Source organism: Pseudopipra pipra, chromosome Z (genome assembly GCF_036250125.1).
Source record: "Pseudopipra pipra isolate bDixPip1 chromosome Z, bDixPip1.hap1, whole genome shotgun sequence".
NCBI lineage: Eukaryota > Metazoa > Chordata > Aves > Passeriformes > Pipridae > Pseudopipra > Pseudopipra pipra.
Window position 1 is genome coordinate 15578421 of NC_087581.1, and position 14842 is coordinate 15593262.

At 40.5% G+C, this 14842-nt stretch overlaps 1 protein-coding gene across 2 annotated transcripts in view; it reads left to right on the plus strand.

Annotated features, from left to right (window-relative positions):
* DDX4 (DEAD-box helicase 4) overlaps nt 1-14842 on the plus strand; it is a 68105-nt gene that overhangs the window by 31445 nt on the left and 21818 nt on the right. For both annotated transcript variants that reach the window (XM_064641032.1, XM_064641033.1), the window contains 2 exons: nt 12162-12243; nt 13532-13828. In XM_064641032.1, coding sequence (XP_064497102.1) covers nt 12162-12243; nt 13532-13828 — 379 coding nt within the window. The remainder of the gene's footprint in view (nt 1-12161; nt 12244-13531; nt 13829-14842) is intronic.

The following is a 14842-nucleotide window of genomic DNA, read 5'->3' on the forward strand; positions in this document are numbered from 1 at the left end:
GTCCAGCTGGTTGCTAGTGGTGTTCTCCAGGGCTCAGTATTCGATCTAGTCCTGTTCAATATCTTTATTGATGATCTGGTAAATTTGCAGATGACACCAAGTTGGATAGGAGTGTTGATCTGCTGGAGGGTACGAAGGTTTTGCAGAGGGATCTGGACTGGCTGGATTGGTGGCCTGAGGCCAGTGGTATGAGGTTCAACAAGGCCAAGTCCCAGGTCCTACGCTTATGTCACAACAACCCCAGGCAGCGTTACAGACTGGGGGCAGAGTGACTGGAAAGCTGCCTGATGGAAAAGGACCTGGGAGTGCTGGTCAACATCAGCTGAACGTGAGCCAGCAGTGTGCCCAGGTGGCCAAGAAGGCCAATGGCATCCTGGCTTGGATCAGCAATAGTGTGGCCAGCAGGACCTGGTCAGTGAGGACAGTGATCATCCCTCTGTACTCGGCACTGGTGAGGGCACACCTCAAATCCTGTGTCCTGTTTTGGGCCCCTCACTCTGAGAAAGACATTTAGGTGCTGGAATGAGTCCAGAGAAGGGCAATGGAGGTGGTGAAGGGTCTGGAGCACAAGTCCTGTGAGGAGCAGCTGAGGGAGCTGGGGGTGTTTGACCTGAAGAAAAGGAGGCTCAGCAGTGACCTGAAAGGAGCTTGTAGCAAGGTGAGAGTCTGCCTTTTCTCCAGGCAACTAAGCAACAGGACAAGAGGAAATGGCCTCAAGCTGTGCTGGGGAGGTTCAGGTTGGACATCAGGAAGAATTTATTCACAGAAAGCATGGTTAAGCATTGCAATGGGCTGTCCAGTGGGGTGGTGGATCACCGTCCCTGGGATTGTTCAAAAAATGGGTCGACATGGCACTTGGTTATGTGGTAGGTGTTTGGTCAATGGTTAGACTTGATGATCTTGAAGGTCCTTTCCAGCCATAATGATTTTGTGATTGTATGATCTATGTGATGATGTGCTTCCTACCCTTTAATTTGGAGATATACCATGCTGTTGGACATATCAGCTTTGAAAGATGCTGGCTCCAGAAATTATATGAATAATTTTAAAGCAGAATGTGGTGTGTGTGGGAAGAGTATATGTATGATAACCTGTTCTCACCTACATAGCCTTTTCCTTTTTTGGGGGTCTTTGTTAAAGTGTATGTTTGTAAAAAACTTGCTTCATTGCAAGTCACTACAAACTGCTGCAGTTCTCCCTGTGTAGTGGTTGTCTGTCTGGAGTAAATAATGCTGGTACTTGTCATAGAGAGTCTGCTCACTGTGGTTTTGGAGTGGAAAATTCCAAGAAATGGCACCTTTTAGTCCTACTATTAAAGCCACTCAGAATTTTCAGTAATTCCTTTAGCCTGTTTGTACAAATGGGTTTAATTATGTTTCTCTGCTTTTGCAATTGTATTAAAAGGCTTGGGAAACTTGAATTACCGTAGAGTGAAAACATGTAAAAAATTTCTGTAATAAGTCACAAAAAGCATCACTCTGGGAATAGAGTCCCTTCTTTGCCAGCACAATTGCAATACAGCTGTTGTTGCAGTGTTAACAATGCTGTGAAGGAAGATGCGACAGAAAGGAAATATTGTGTAGTTCTCTATTCTGAAATTGACAAAGGCTTTGTGGCCTTTTTAGCAAAATACCTGATTATTTTCTTGAGGAATAAATCTTCTCTAGAGCAGAGATTAAGAAGATTCACAAATAATTACACTTCGGCATTAAAACCTTTCTTTGTGTATTAAATCTTGGTAGATGCACACAGCATAGTAACTGACACATTTCTTACTCCTTCTGTTAGGTTTGAATAATTTGTAGATCTACCCCTAAAACTGTGTCAAATTAGAGTCATATGGTTGTTGCCCATTGTAGAGGCCCAGAGAAGCTGCTTTGAGTCACAGGATGGATTGTGGTGGTGCATTCTCTCTCTCTTTTTCTCTTTTCCTTTGTCTCTTTCATTTGTTAATTCATCTGTCCCTCTCTTAATTCCTCTCTTCCCTTTCACCCCACAGTTTCATCCAAATCCCACTGCTGCGTGCTTGTATATCATACCCGATATCGTTGCTTATTCATTGATGTGGGAGTCATTAGCTTGGACAATGTATAGCATATAAATGAAGGCTATAGTCATAAGAACGTGGTTTTGAGGGTACTGCTGCTATTGAATTTTTATGTTATACTCAAGTGAAATCTAAGAGCTACGTATTAATTCTTAAAAGCAGCCTTGCATGGAGTTTGAGTCCAGTATATTTCTGGTAACTCTTTACTGAAAAACAGTTATGTATACTCAGAAATTGATATCAGAATCTGATTATTTTCACTGGATTTTTCTTCCCTCAAATGACATCACTAAGGAATAGGACACTCATGATTTTTATTTGTGTTCTACAATGATTTAAGTCAATGGAAATCAGTACCCATCCCCTCCTCTTTACACTGGGAGAAATGAAGTGGTCAGGTGGTGGTTCAGGTCATTGGCCTAGGAAGAAATCAACCTTACAAGTTACTTGGTTAAAACCAGCTTTGTAACTTCTCAAAGTACAGTTCTGTGTGTTTTTCATCAAACCTGCTTTCATTATGACTTCACAATTAAGTCCTGCAAGGTCTATTTCCAGACTGGCCAGTGAAAATGCACCTCATTTTTCCACTTAACTACACAATTCTCTGTTCTGTGCCAGTGTGTTAATTAATACAGACTCACTGTAGTTATATGGTGGTCAGTAACATTATCGGGTGTGGTCACACAGAAGATAAATCGTACAGAAGGTAAATACTTTTCAAAACTGAGCTACCACAGGTAAATTAATTTATAATGAGGGTCAGATTTTTAGCAGTAGTTCTGCAGTATCCTGTCCCTGCCAGCAGGGACAGTGCAAATGCCTCCCTTTAAGAAGGCATTTGGTTGATCTGGGATTGACCAGTCCCGGAGCAGCCACTTCTGAATCACCAGCCAAAAGAACAATGGTAGAGAGGCGTGGGCAGTGAAAACTGTGAGTCTTTCTGTTGAAGATGCTTCCTGCCATGTGTTTCAGGAACAGCAGCTCAACTTTGCTCCCACCCTTAGGAAGAAGAACTAGTTCTTTTAAAGCATTCATGTGCAAAGTGGATAAAAGCATCTCAAAGTGTGGATATGCAAACACACTTTTGGCATGATTTCTGTCTTTGTTTCGAATCACTTCTGGTAAATCACATCCCTTTTTTTTGGCAAGATGTTTTTCTCTCTACTATTAAATTGTTACAAATCGTGGTAACTGAAACAGTTACTGATGGTATCACTAAGTGTCCTCTGCATCCTGGAATCTCCTAAGTGCTACCTCCCAGTCCACACTCAAACATTTATGACTATGGACACTTTAATTTAAGCATATAAGTAGTCCTCAATCAGAAGGATGACTCGAGGTTTTTAAAAGTTACGCACACGTTTAACTAATCTGGTGGGTCTGGTGCAACTTTTCATCACTTTGAAAGACTGAGCAGCCATCTTTCAGTGAGTGAATGAAAACAATGTATTAATCTGTGAGCACTGGCAACTAATCATACCAAGTTTAACATTTAATTTCCATTCAATTAAACTAATTAAGGGTCTAATCCTGGCCTTTCTTTCATGCTCAGTAGAAAAAAAATCTGATGTGTCAAGGAGCATTTAGGTTACAGTTTGGGTCTGTTTCTGTTGAATCACATTTCTGTTTTATCTGTTACCTACTAGTAAAATAAATGGAAGTTTTGAAAATATCACTATACGTGCTAATGTATTACAATACTTCTAAATATCAAAGGGAATTTAGAAACATTAAAACAGTTTACAGTGTAGCCTTACACTGAGGTTATGGATGATGGGGAGATGGCAACATCATTCAAATGTAAGAAGGGAATCAAAGGGCTGAATCTGATGATTAAGTAAAGAGAGTGAAGGCTAATGGATGTTTCAAAAGTTGGAATGGGTGTTGAGCTTGTGTGTTAAAATAGCTGCTGTAGGGGAAAGAAGGGTAAAGAAACCTGATCCGAACAAGTGATGGAAGTCAGAATGAGTCAATCTACAGCTGCTCTTGCTTAGTGACACTAGTGTAGGACAAACACATGTGTTGTCTGTAATGGATCTCCTGAATTGTGGCCAAGACCTCTTGATGACGTCTATATTGACTCAGTTATTAAAACACAATAGCTGTTCTTGGAGAGTGTCTGTGTAGCAAGGACTGTCTGCTTAATAGGAGGCACATTACTATGGACTTCAGCTTTCCATTTACTGATTTCCCAGTATCTATTTTAATTGCAAGGTTCCTTCTGATTTTCAGTCCTGCTATTCCTTTTTGTGTTGCTGATGGCTGCAGTCTTCTTGCAAGTCATTAACCGGAATACATTTGTTAGCTTTAAAAGGAACCATCACTTGACTTCTTCCTCTCACAGTGCTGATGCCCTAAATGATGCATAAGTTACCTACTCGTGAGTGCTCTTAGTTGGTGGCTGTTACTCGATACGCTTGTCTCGCTGTGCATGTTTGTGCTATTTGAACGAGCAGCTGAATTGATTCATCGGCACCAAAATGCTGCGCACATCACCGCACAGCCGGCTGCTCAGTGCCCTTCGAGAGGGCTGCGAGGTTTGTGCGGGCACTCCCTAAACTTGTGGGACGGCGGGGCCGTGTCCCCGCGGAGATGGGGTGGTGTGGGGTGTCCGCGGGATGGGCGGAGGCTGCGATTCGGGTCCGGCGGGGCGGGGAGCGGCGGAGGCGGTGTCCCTCGGTCCGTGCGGGTCCCCGGAGCGGTGGCTCAGCGCGACTGGTGCCTGTCGGGGGCCTCCGGCCGCCGGGGAAGGCAGAGAATCCCCCGCCGCAGACCCCGCGGACGGCGGAGCCCAGCGCCGTGCGGAGTCTGGCACCGCTCCCCGCGAGTCCCGGCGGAGAGGGCGGGGGTTTCTGGCCTTCAGAATTACAGGAAAAAGCCTTACTTGGGCTGAGCTGGGCAACTTCCTATTTTGTACACCCTTTCGCGGTCGCGGGGAGGCAGAGGCCCCTGCTAAACCAAATGTCCATCTGCACCGAGGTAAGTGGATGTTTTCAGCAGAGATCTCTCTGCTCGTTTTTGTTAACACGAAGTGTTGGAGAGTGTGAAACTCTTCCCTGGACTGTTACTTGCTTAGTTCTCTACCAGTGGTGATGTGTGCTTGCATTCCTGTCTCTCCAGCTGTTCAACCCAGACTTGGGGCAGGGCGTGCTTTTGCATCTATGCAGGCTAAGAACTGGCCAACTCCTTTCAGTTTCTTTCAAGTCCATGAGACAGTCAGAATTGAAATTCCCCATTTAGCTCATTGCATTAACCTTTTTTTGAAAAAGAATGTGATACATATGCTTGGCAGTTGTTTTCTTTGTGTGTCTAATGGTTGAGTCAGTTCTCAAAATGTTTGCAACATATGCAATCACAAAGGCAGTAAAATCTCTTTCCTAACTGCTCTCTGCTTGAATTGTTTCTATTAACTCAAATTTTCTTGAAGTAATGTATCAGATTTTAATGCACTAGCCCCATGTTTCTTCAATACTTGCAGTTTCTGTCTCCTGATAAAAAATATTTTCATGTTGTGTTTCTGTTTGTGTCCATCATGAGTATTATCCTCACATACTCATGCTCAAAGTGGAAAAGTGTTGCTTAGCTTCTCTCCTGTAATGGACTGTGTGATTTGTCTTTTGGAGGTGGAGGGTCTGGAGCACAAATCTGATGAGAAGCATCTGAGGGAGCTGAAGGTGTTTAGCCTGGAGAAAAGGAGGTTTGGGGGGGACCTTATCCCTCTCTACGAGTACCTGAAACGAGATTGTAGCCAGCTGAGGATTAGTCTCTTCTCTCAGTTAACAAGTAATAGGACAAGAAGAAATTGCCTCAAATTATACCAGGGGAGGTGTTGTCAAGCATTGAAACAGGCTGCCCTTGGGGAGTGGTGGAGCCACTGTCCCTGGAGGTATTTAAAAGATGTATACATGTAAAATGATTCTATGATTGTCTAAAATAGTTGAAATCCAACTTTTAGACTCTACCTGTGAATTAAAACACTAATGTTTTCATACTTGAAGGAAGATTCATGTGTTGGGTAGAAGAACAGAATGGTCAGTTCAGATTTTTCTGTCAGATAGAGGCTCATCAGTAACAGGTCTCAAAAGGGATACAAACAGGGCGAAAGAAGTTTTAGATTTATATCATAGAAGTTGCAGTATTGAACATTAAAGATCTTGATTTTTCTAAAATAATTGTGTAAACCTGTGAATTTTTGCATTATTTGGTGCTTATAGGGAACATTTTCAATTAAAAAATGCCATACTAGGGGAGATGTCAAAATGTAGCTGTGTTCAGTAGGTCCTCTGGAGCCTGATTTCACACTGCCATGCTGTGCTTTGGCTGGCAGTTTTGACAGGGATACAAAAGTATTGCTGGTAAAGTTTATAGCATAAGTAGTAAACAAGAGAAAAGCAAGATAGAGAACTTTCGTGAGTTGATCTGAAGCAGCAGGGTAATGTGATAATTGTTTTATGCAGGTCAACACCAAGATAAATATATTTGGGATCAAGGAATACAGAGGATGCTCAACAGGTCAAAAAAAGTCTTAGAAAGTAGTAATGTAAAGACCATTTTAGATAACTATGTCTGTCCTCTGTTAGGGAAAAGAAAAGGGCTAATGTTCTGCTTCAATGTACAGTAAATAGGAATAGCAAGTATGTGCCTTGTAGTGATTCTGTGTTCCTTTGAGAACGTACAGGAGGTGTTAAAATACAGCGGTGAAAGGTGGTAAGGAATATGTGAAGGTTAGCTGTTCATTTATACATTCACTGAATTAATGCAGTAGAGATTGTAGCTCACCTCTGTAAGTTTTTCTCTGACTATTCAGATAGTGTGCCCACGCTTGAGGAAGGATATTAAATACTTGAGAACCTTCAAAAGAGAGTATTAAAAAATCATCAAAAGAAGTGGAACCCAGTGATGTATTATGTGTAAGAGTAAGCTTCAGGGTCATGCTCATCTCTTTTTGAGTGATAAGAAAGTATAAAAGTGAAGTTTTGTGCTCCTTTTGTTCCCTTTCCTTCTTGTGTCTGTGGGAGCACAGAATTACCTGCACTGTCCTTTGTGTTCTTCTAACGCAGCACTGCAGGAGGACAGGGATTATAATTATATCCTTCATTTTGGGGCTGTAACTGATTCCCTGAACAGTCCAGGAAAGTTTTTATTTTCTTTCTTGCGAAACACATTTTGTTAATGTTATTTAAGTAGATGAGTGCTTTATTCCAGAACATCTAGTTCCAGTCTTAAGTTAATAGGCAAGACTGGTGAAGGTGAAATAACGCTCTGGAGCTTCTGATTTTTTTTTTTTTGATCCTCCTCCCCTGCCCATCCATTTTGCTCACCTAGTTGCTTTCCACAGCAGAGACAACTTGTTCTCCACCAACATGAAGGGGCATGAGGGCAACCATCCTGTCAATAATGTTTTACTAACTGAAGATGTCTGATGCAAAATCATCTCTCAAAGTAGACTCCTGTAGCCCAAATACACTTCGTAGTAACTCAGACACTGAGCCTAAGAAGACGACTTCAAGACCAGACCTGTACATGAAGCCTGTGTAAACCATAACTTGTCTGTTTTTATTTTCTCGGTGAAAAAAGAACAGGGAATGACAGTGCTGCTATGAAAGCTACATTCTTCTATATCACCGACATTTATTTCTAATGATAGTGATGGCCTGGCCTTTCTTTCAGTGAGCATTATCAAGTCAGATACAATCATGTAGTTAAAATAAATGACCCATATGTAAAGATAAAGAAAATAAATCTAGTTTTGTGTGTTCGTAGCTTTAAACTTTCTCCCTAAAAATTAGGTTTTTCTTATATATATATATTCATTCTTATATATATATATTCATTCATTCTTTTACTATATATATTTATTAGTAAAGAAATATCTATTTTGCAGCTTTTTTTGTCTAGCTGAGCATTTTATACCTTAAGATATATTTAGAGGCTTATTTGTTATGGTTGTTCAGAGAATAATGGATTATATCCTGTTTACTAAATATGGACTAATTATTTTTCTATATTAGTATCAAGATACATGTAGTTAATTATATTTAAATTTCAATATAACATTTTATATTAAAATGTGTTAATATTCAATATGCTGTTATATATTGTTTTATAAGAAAACAAAGGGTTTATCAAAACATGGTTTGTATCTGTAACTGTAGAGTATACTAAACAAAATAACTATTATCAGCAGTTATTAGCAGAACTGACCTTTCCTGGTCACTATGTCCTTCGGAATTTTAGAACAAAAGTATCTTATCCTTTTATGCTTATTTTTTCTATTTAGAGACTGAAAGAGGAAAATAGCTTTCCTGCTTTTTCAGTTTCCAGTTGATTTGCAGCTTTTATTAGCAAGTTGTTGAACTTGATTTTTTTTTGTTGTTTTTGTTTTTAGAACACATTTCTCTGGTCAAAAGTTAGTGTGGGATTTCAAGGGCCTCTGCTTCATGTGGCTCCTACAGACTTAGAAGCTTAGAAGTTTTCTCAACAAATATATACTGTCTGAATTTATTTCATTTATTGTTTGAATTAATTTCATTTAAGTGGTGTTAGTAGATTATGATACCATTGTATTTTCAGATAGGCCGACATAATTTCAAATTGAATAGGTTTATTTTCCAAAATAAAATGCACCTAACATCTGTTTCAATAAAGTTCTATTTCAATGTTAATATTATAAATCATATTCATCCTGGTCTGTGGTTCAGCTCACTATTTTTAGCTCAGTTAAGGACTGTGGATTGTGAAACAGCATGCTCAGGATCTTTCACTATAGTGTCATTTTCCCCATGGATGGGCTTGTGAGTGCTTGATTTATAGGGATTGGAGAGTTGGGAAACTCCTCAAATTTGCTGCTTCCTCCGGTATGTTTCTGTGTCATTCTCTGACCTGTGTAGAAAAACCTCCGTTTTCCTCTTCTGAGGCTCACTGGTACTCACCCTTGGTGTAATCCTAACCAAATCTTGAAGATGATGCACCTTGTTGTCAAGAAAGGACACTGAAGTTCATATTTGGATCATTTGCCTGAAATGTTCTCTTTCCCTATGGGATTTGTGTAAATGCTGATGAATTTGAATCTTGCAGTTCTCAAAACTGTTGGTGATTGCTTTTCCAGTTCCATCTTTGCAGAGCATCACAGTGAGGTGGCCCAGTGGGGGCAGAATGGAGGCTTGGGCTTCTGGCATTCAGTGTTTGCTGCTCACATGTAGGACAAGGTCTGTTTCTCCATAAGGCAGCTGACATGGCAGAGATGCGATTGATAGTGAAGACTAAATAAAAGGAGTGTCTATTCTGCTTCTTTCCTCTTTCATAGTTGATAGAAGAGTGTCAGACTTGGTAGGAAGGCATTCCCTGCCACATTCTAGCAAAGATGTTAAAAATTCTCAAAGATGACTGGAACAAAGAGTGGTGATGAATGGTGCCACATCTGTTTGGCAGCCAGTCGCTAGTTGTGTTCCCCAGGGCTCAGGATTTGGGCCTGTCCTGTTTAATTAATCTTTATTGATGATCCTGACAAGCGAATCAAGTTTGCCCTCAGTTTGTTTGAGAATGACAATCAACACGCGTGTGCGTGTTGATCTGCGGGAGCATAGAAGGGCTTTTCAGAGGGATCTGGACAAGCTGGATTGGTAGGCTGAGGCCAGTGGTATGGGGTTCAACAAGGCCAAGTGCTGGGTCCTGCCCTTGGATCACAACTATCCCAGGCAGCACTACAGGCTGTGGGAAGAGTGGCTGGAAAGCTGCCTGGTGGAAAAGGACTTGGGTGTGCTGGTTGACAGCAGTTAAACATGAGCCAGCAGTATGCCCAGGTGTCCAAGAAGGCCAATGGCATCCTGGCTTGGATCAGCAATGGTGTGGTCAGCAGGATCAGAGCAGTGATCATCCCCCTGTACTCGGCACTGAGCACTGAGCACAATTCCATAGACACGTTGCAAGGAGAGAAAGACTAGGGATAATGTGGGCCCTCTTTGGAAGGAAACAGCAGACCTGGATACCCTGGACAAAGAGAAAGACGATGTTCTCAGCCATTTCTATACCTCAGTATTCAGCAGCAAGTGCTCCAGCCATTTCACCCGAGTTGAGAAAGGCAAATGCGGGGACTGGGAGAATGATGACTGTAAACCCACTGTAGAAGAGGATTGGGTCTGAGACCATCTGAGGAACCTGAATGTGCACAAGTCCGTGGGACCCAATGAGAAACATCCACGGGTCCTGAGGGAATGGGCAGATGTTGCTAAGCCACTATCCATCATTATTGAAAAATCATGGCAGTCAGGAGAAGTCCCTGATGACTGGGAAAAGGGAAATATAATGCCCAGTTTTAAAAAGGGGAAAGTGGAAGACCCGGGGGACTACAGACCAGTCAGTGTCACCTCTGTGCCAGGCAAGATCATTGAGCAGATTCTCCTGGAAACTATGCTATGGAAGCTGTGGAAAACCAAGAGGTGATTGGTAACAGTCAGCATGGTTTTACAAAGGGGAAATCATGCCTGACAAATGTGCCCAAATCATGGCTGACCTTCTATAATGGGGCCTACAGTATTTGTGGATGGGGCAAAGCATTGCCTACCTGGACTTCTGCAAAGCATTTGACACTGTCCCACATGACATCCTTGTCTCTAAACTGGAGAGACATGGATTTGATGGATGGACCACTCGGTGGGTAAAGAACTGGCTGGATGGCAGCACGCATGCCTGCAGGGCTGTGATCTTCAGACATCGTGGAGATGTAGCGGGATGGTTCCTATGACTGGAGCATTGGAATGGAAGGATGTAGGCTCTTTAGGAAGGACAGGCAGGGGACATGAGGAGGCAGTGTTGCCCTATATGTCAGTGATCAGCTGGAGAGCATGAAGCTTCTCTGGGGGATGGATGAGCCAAACAAGAGCTTACGGGTCAGGATTTAAGAGTGGGCAGGGACAGGGGACATTATAGTGGGAGTCTGCTACAGGGCACTTGACCAGGAAGACCATGTGGATGAGGCTCTCTACAGACAGTTAGGAACAGCCTCGTGTTCACATGTCCTGGTCCTCATGGGGAACTTCAACCACGCCAACATCTGTTGGAGGGACAGCACAGTAGGGCACCCAAGTGACAGAGAAGCCAATGAGGAGAGATGCTGTGCTGTACTTTGTTCTCACCAACAAGGAGGGACTGGTAGAAAGGTGAAGCTCAAGGGCAGTCTTGGCTGCCATGGCCGTGAAACGCTCAAGTTCAAAATCCTTAAGGCAGCCAGGACAATAGGCTCATTACCCCTGGACTTAAGGGCATCAGAATTTGGCTTCTTCAGGAATCTGCTTGGTAGAGTACCGTGGGATAAAGCCGTGGAGGGAAGAGGGGCCCAAGAGAGCTGGATGATAATCAAGGATAATTTTCTTCAAGCTCAGGAGCGATGCATCCCAGCAAAGAGGAGGTCAGGCAGAAACACTGTGAGGCCTGCTTGGATTAATAAGGAGCTCCTAGACAAACACAAGCACAAAAAGGAAGTCTACAGAGGGTAGAAGCAGGGACAGGTAGCCTGGGTGGAATACAGTGAGCAGCCAGGGATCAGGTGAGGAAAGCTAAAGCCCTGATAGAATTAAATCTGGCCAGGAACATCAAGGGCAATAAGAAAAGCTTCTGTAGGTATGCTGATGTGGAATACTTGGAACAATTGCTGAAGGTTCTTTTCTTTATTGGCATCGATAGTGTAACCTGTCTTTACTGCTTTAAGAACATACACCATAGGCAATTGAAGTAGTAATAGATTCTCTTTATGTACTGGATTTGTTTCCTGTTGGAACACATCTTGCTACTGCTGTTTTTTTGGAGTGTGTCACTGGGCAAACTCTTCCCTCATTTTCTTTTTATCCCATGTGTCCTTTTAATGTTTTTTTCTCCTGTTTCATGCTGTCATAGCCTCAAAGATTATAAAATGCTTTCCAAGATTTTTATCTTAGGAGAACTGCATGGAATTTCTTCCATTGTGCAGGAAAGTAACACTCAGACAAAACAATAATTAATTTGAATACAAGTGAGAAATGCTAAATAGCATTATTAACTCTTGCACAAATACTAACAAAGTATTACAGGGACATCTTTACTTGAAGTATGTTATTTTTTTATTTTTTTTTTATGACAGCACTTTGTGCCTGTAGTTACTGAGAAGGAAATGTTCAGCTCTTTGATTTGGATGTTCGTCCTGCTCTGCAGCTCTGTAGCAGGTAAGTTTCTTGATTATTAGCACCTATCTTGCCATAAGAAAATTTTCCAAAAAGCAGTGTCCTCCAAATGAAATTTTGAAGAGTTCTGAAAACAGAAAAGTGTATTTTAAAAGTAGGTTGATTAAGTAGTGTACAGTATGTGATAAACAAAGTCTCATTTCTATAAGTTTTTGAATAGGAGTTTATTATATGGTAAAAGCAGGCAGCTGGCTGGGTGACAGAAATGGGGACAAATTTCCCAAATTTGCACTCCTACTACAGTGTACATTTGGCATTTATCTTAGCTACTTCATGCATATTAATTGTATCATATATATATACATTCTACAGTTTTTTGCTAAGCATTTAATATATGGGGTTTCTTACAGCTAAAGCTAAATGGTTATCTCTACAACCGGTCATAATTCATGCATTCTTGGACGAACAGGCGCCTAAAAGATTTAAAGTTCTACCATATTTTATTCTTAGGATAGTAAGGAGGTTTTATAGCCCCTTGACCTTGTAAGGGTCTGTTTTATTTCTTTATGGGGGTGTAATTAAGTTTTACAGTCTGTTTGTTTTATTTTGATGTAATCACCCATTTGTTTCACGAATCACAATTATTTATTTATCACAATTATATGTAGAAAAATTAATCTATGGTAGTCTTGATGTCCTCTTCTGTACAGATTTATTTATTAAACTTATTAATGATTTAATAATTACAAATTTATGAAATTTGGCTTCAAGAAATAAGTAATAGCAAAACAAAACAACACAAAAAGAGGTAGCTCTTTGCAGGACTTTAATGGGTGATTTTTGCACTGTTTGATAACTTCGGTGTTGAATTCATTCATTCAGCCCACTTAAGTGTTTTTCTTTTACATGTGTTTTAATTACAATTCCTACATTCTATCTGGCAATATAAATTCTAAGAGGTGTACAGGTACTAATGAGATATTGAAATATATTGCAGCTTGGTTGTAAATTTTAACCTTATTAGTTTGATATATTTTCTGATATTGGAATTAGTAATGATAACATGTAAATGGTATGCATATATTTTACATATAGGAATGTTTTATAAGTTTTAGAAATGTCACTCCAATGTAACACCTATTCTAATATAGTAATTCATATGAACTGAGTTTTCAAAGAGCAGTGTCTGATTTGAGTGACTAACTGAGCATTTTATTTGAATTCTTTTTGACAAAAAAAAAATATTTTTAGACAACAAAATAACTTACAGTTTTTTCCACTGGTATTTTAAGATTAATTAGGCTATGTGATGCTTTGATTTTGTTTTTAGATGAAAACTCTATCAGAGATGCTGACATTTTTCCTTCATCTGCTGAAATTAAAAGAGGATCCTCCCTGACACAATTTTGTATTCTTGGAAAACACCACATGCCTCACAGAAATGCAAGCCACATCATCTGGAAATTGAATGATGAATTGATTGCTCCAGAGAATTATAACATTGTGAATGAGACTGTATCTAGTATAACCATCCCTAATTTCACCTACAGCACAGCTTATCTGAAATGTTTCATGAAGTACTTGGACAAGGAACAGCTTCTGGTTCACAAAGAAGTTAAATCTGGCTGTAAGTAGAAATACAGAAAAATTGATTTTAACATTTTTACTCTAGTAATTTTGCTTTTAAAAGAGCTACTTTTGGTTTTTTATCTTGTGGCATCATAAAACACCTGTATTCAAGTATCTCATTTTTTTCCCCCCTGAAATAAAGTTTGAATGTACGGGCATTCCTTACTGACACTGGTCTAAAACCTCTCTGATCCCAGCTTTTAGCCAGTTGAAATTTTCTGTTGAGTTCCAACGGTGCTGGGTATATCCCTTTGTTATATCTTTTGTCTAACTTAGCCATATTTGGCTTTCTCCAGAGAGGACTTCCTCTCTAGTCCTCTCTTACAAAGAAATTTTAGTTATAAATCTCTTACGGAGAAGGTTGAAGTATGTATATGAATTCTCTAGTTTATTGAACAGATTAAGTCCAGATTATACAAATGTATGCCTGGAGGTCCCATTCTAATAAAGAAGCAATAAATGCAGAAAGACATGTGTAGAATAAAATCCAGCAGAAAGTATTGCTTGTCTGGGAAGATCATTGTGCCATAAACTTGTCAATAACAGAAAGTTCTTTTGAATGTTCTATTAGATGGGACAGAAAAGTACTGTTTTGAAAAGAGGGCTTTTTCATCCAATTTATTTCAATGGGGGCACAGTTTTCCTCCTTTCCACTCCAGTTTTTTCTAACCAGTGAAGTAACCTAGCTGTAACAAAGAAATCTTTGAGGGTGTTACATTTTTGTGGATGATTTCAGACCACAGAGATTGTAGAAGATTGTTTCCTTTCTGCTGTCTTGCATAAAGAGATAAAGAGAGTCCAGAATTAGTGATCTCTTCAAGGTCACCTAGATCTGTTTCCCTGGAATTTGTCTTCTGCACTCTGTATGTGATTAGATGTTCTCTGAGGGAATCAAGAGGAGTTTTGTCTTTCAAAGAATGCCTCTTTTTTTGGAACGTTTGTACTATTTCTCTGTTTTTCTCTTACTGTCTGGACTGCCATTGAGCTACAGGTGTGTTGCAGGTGGGAGGTG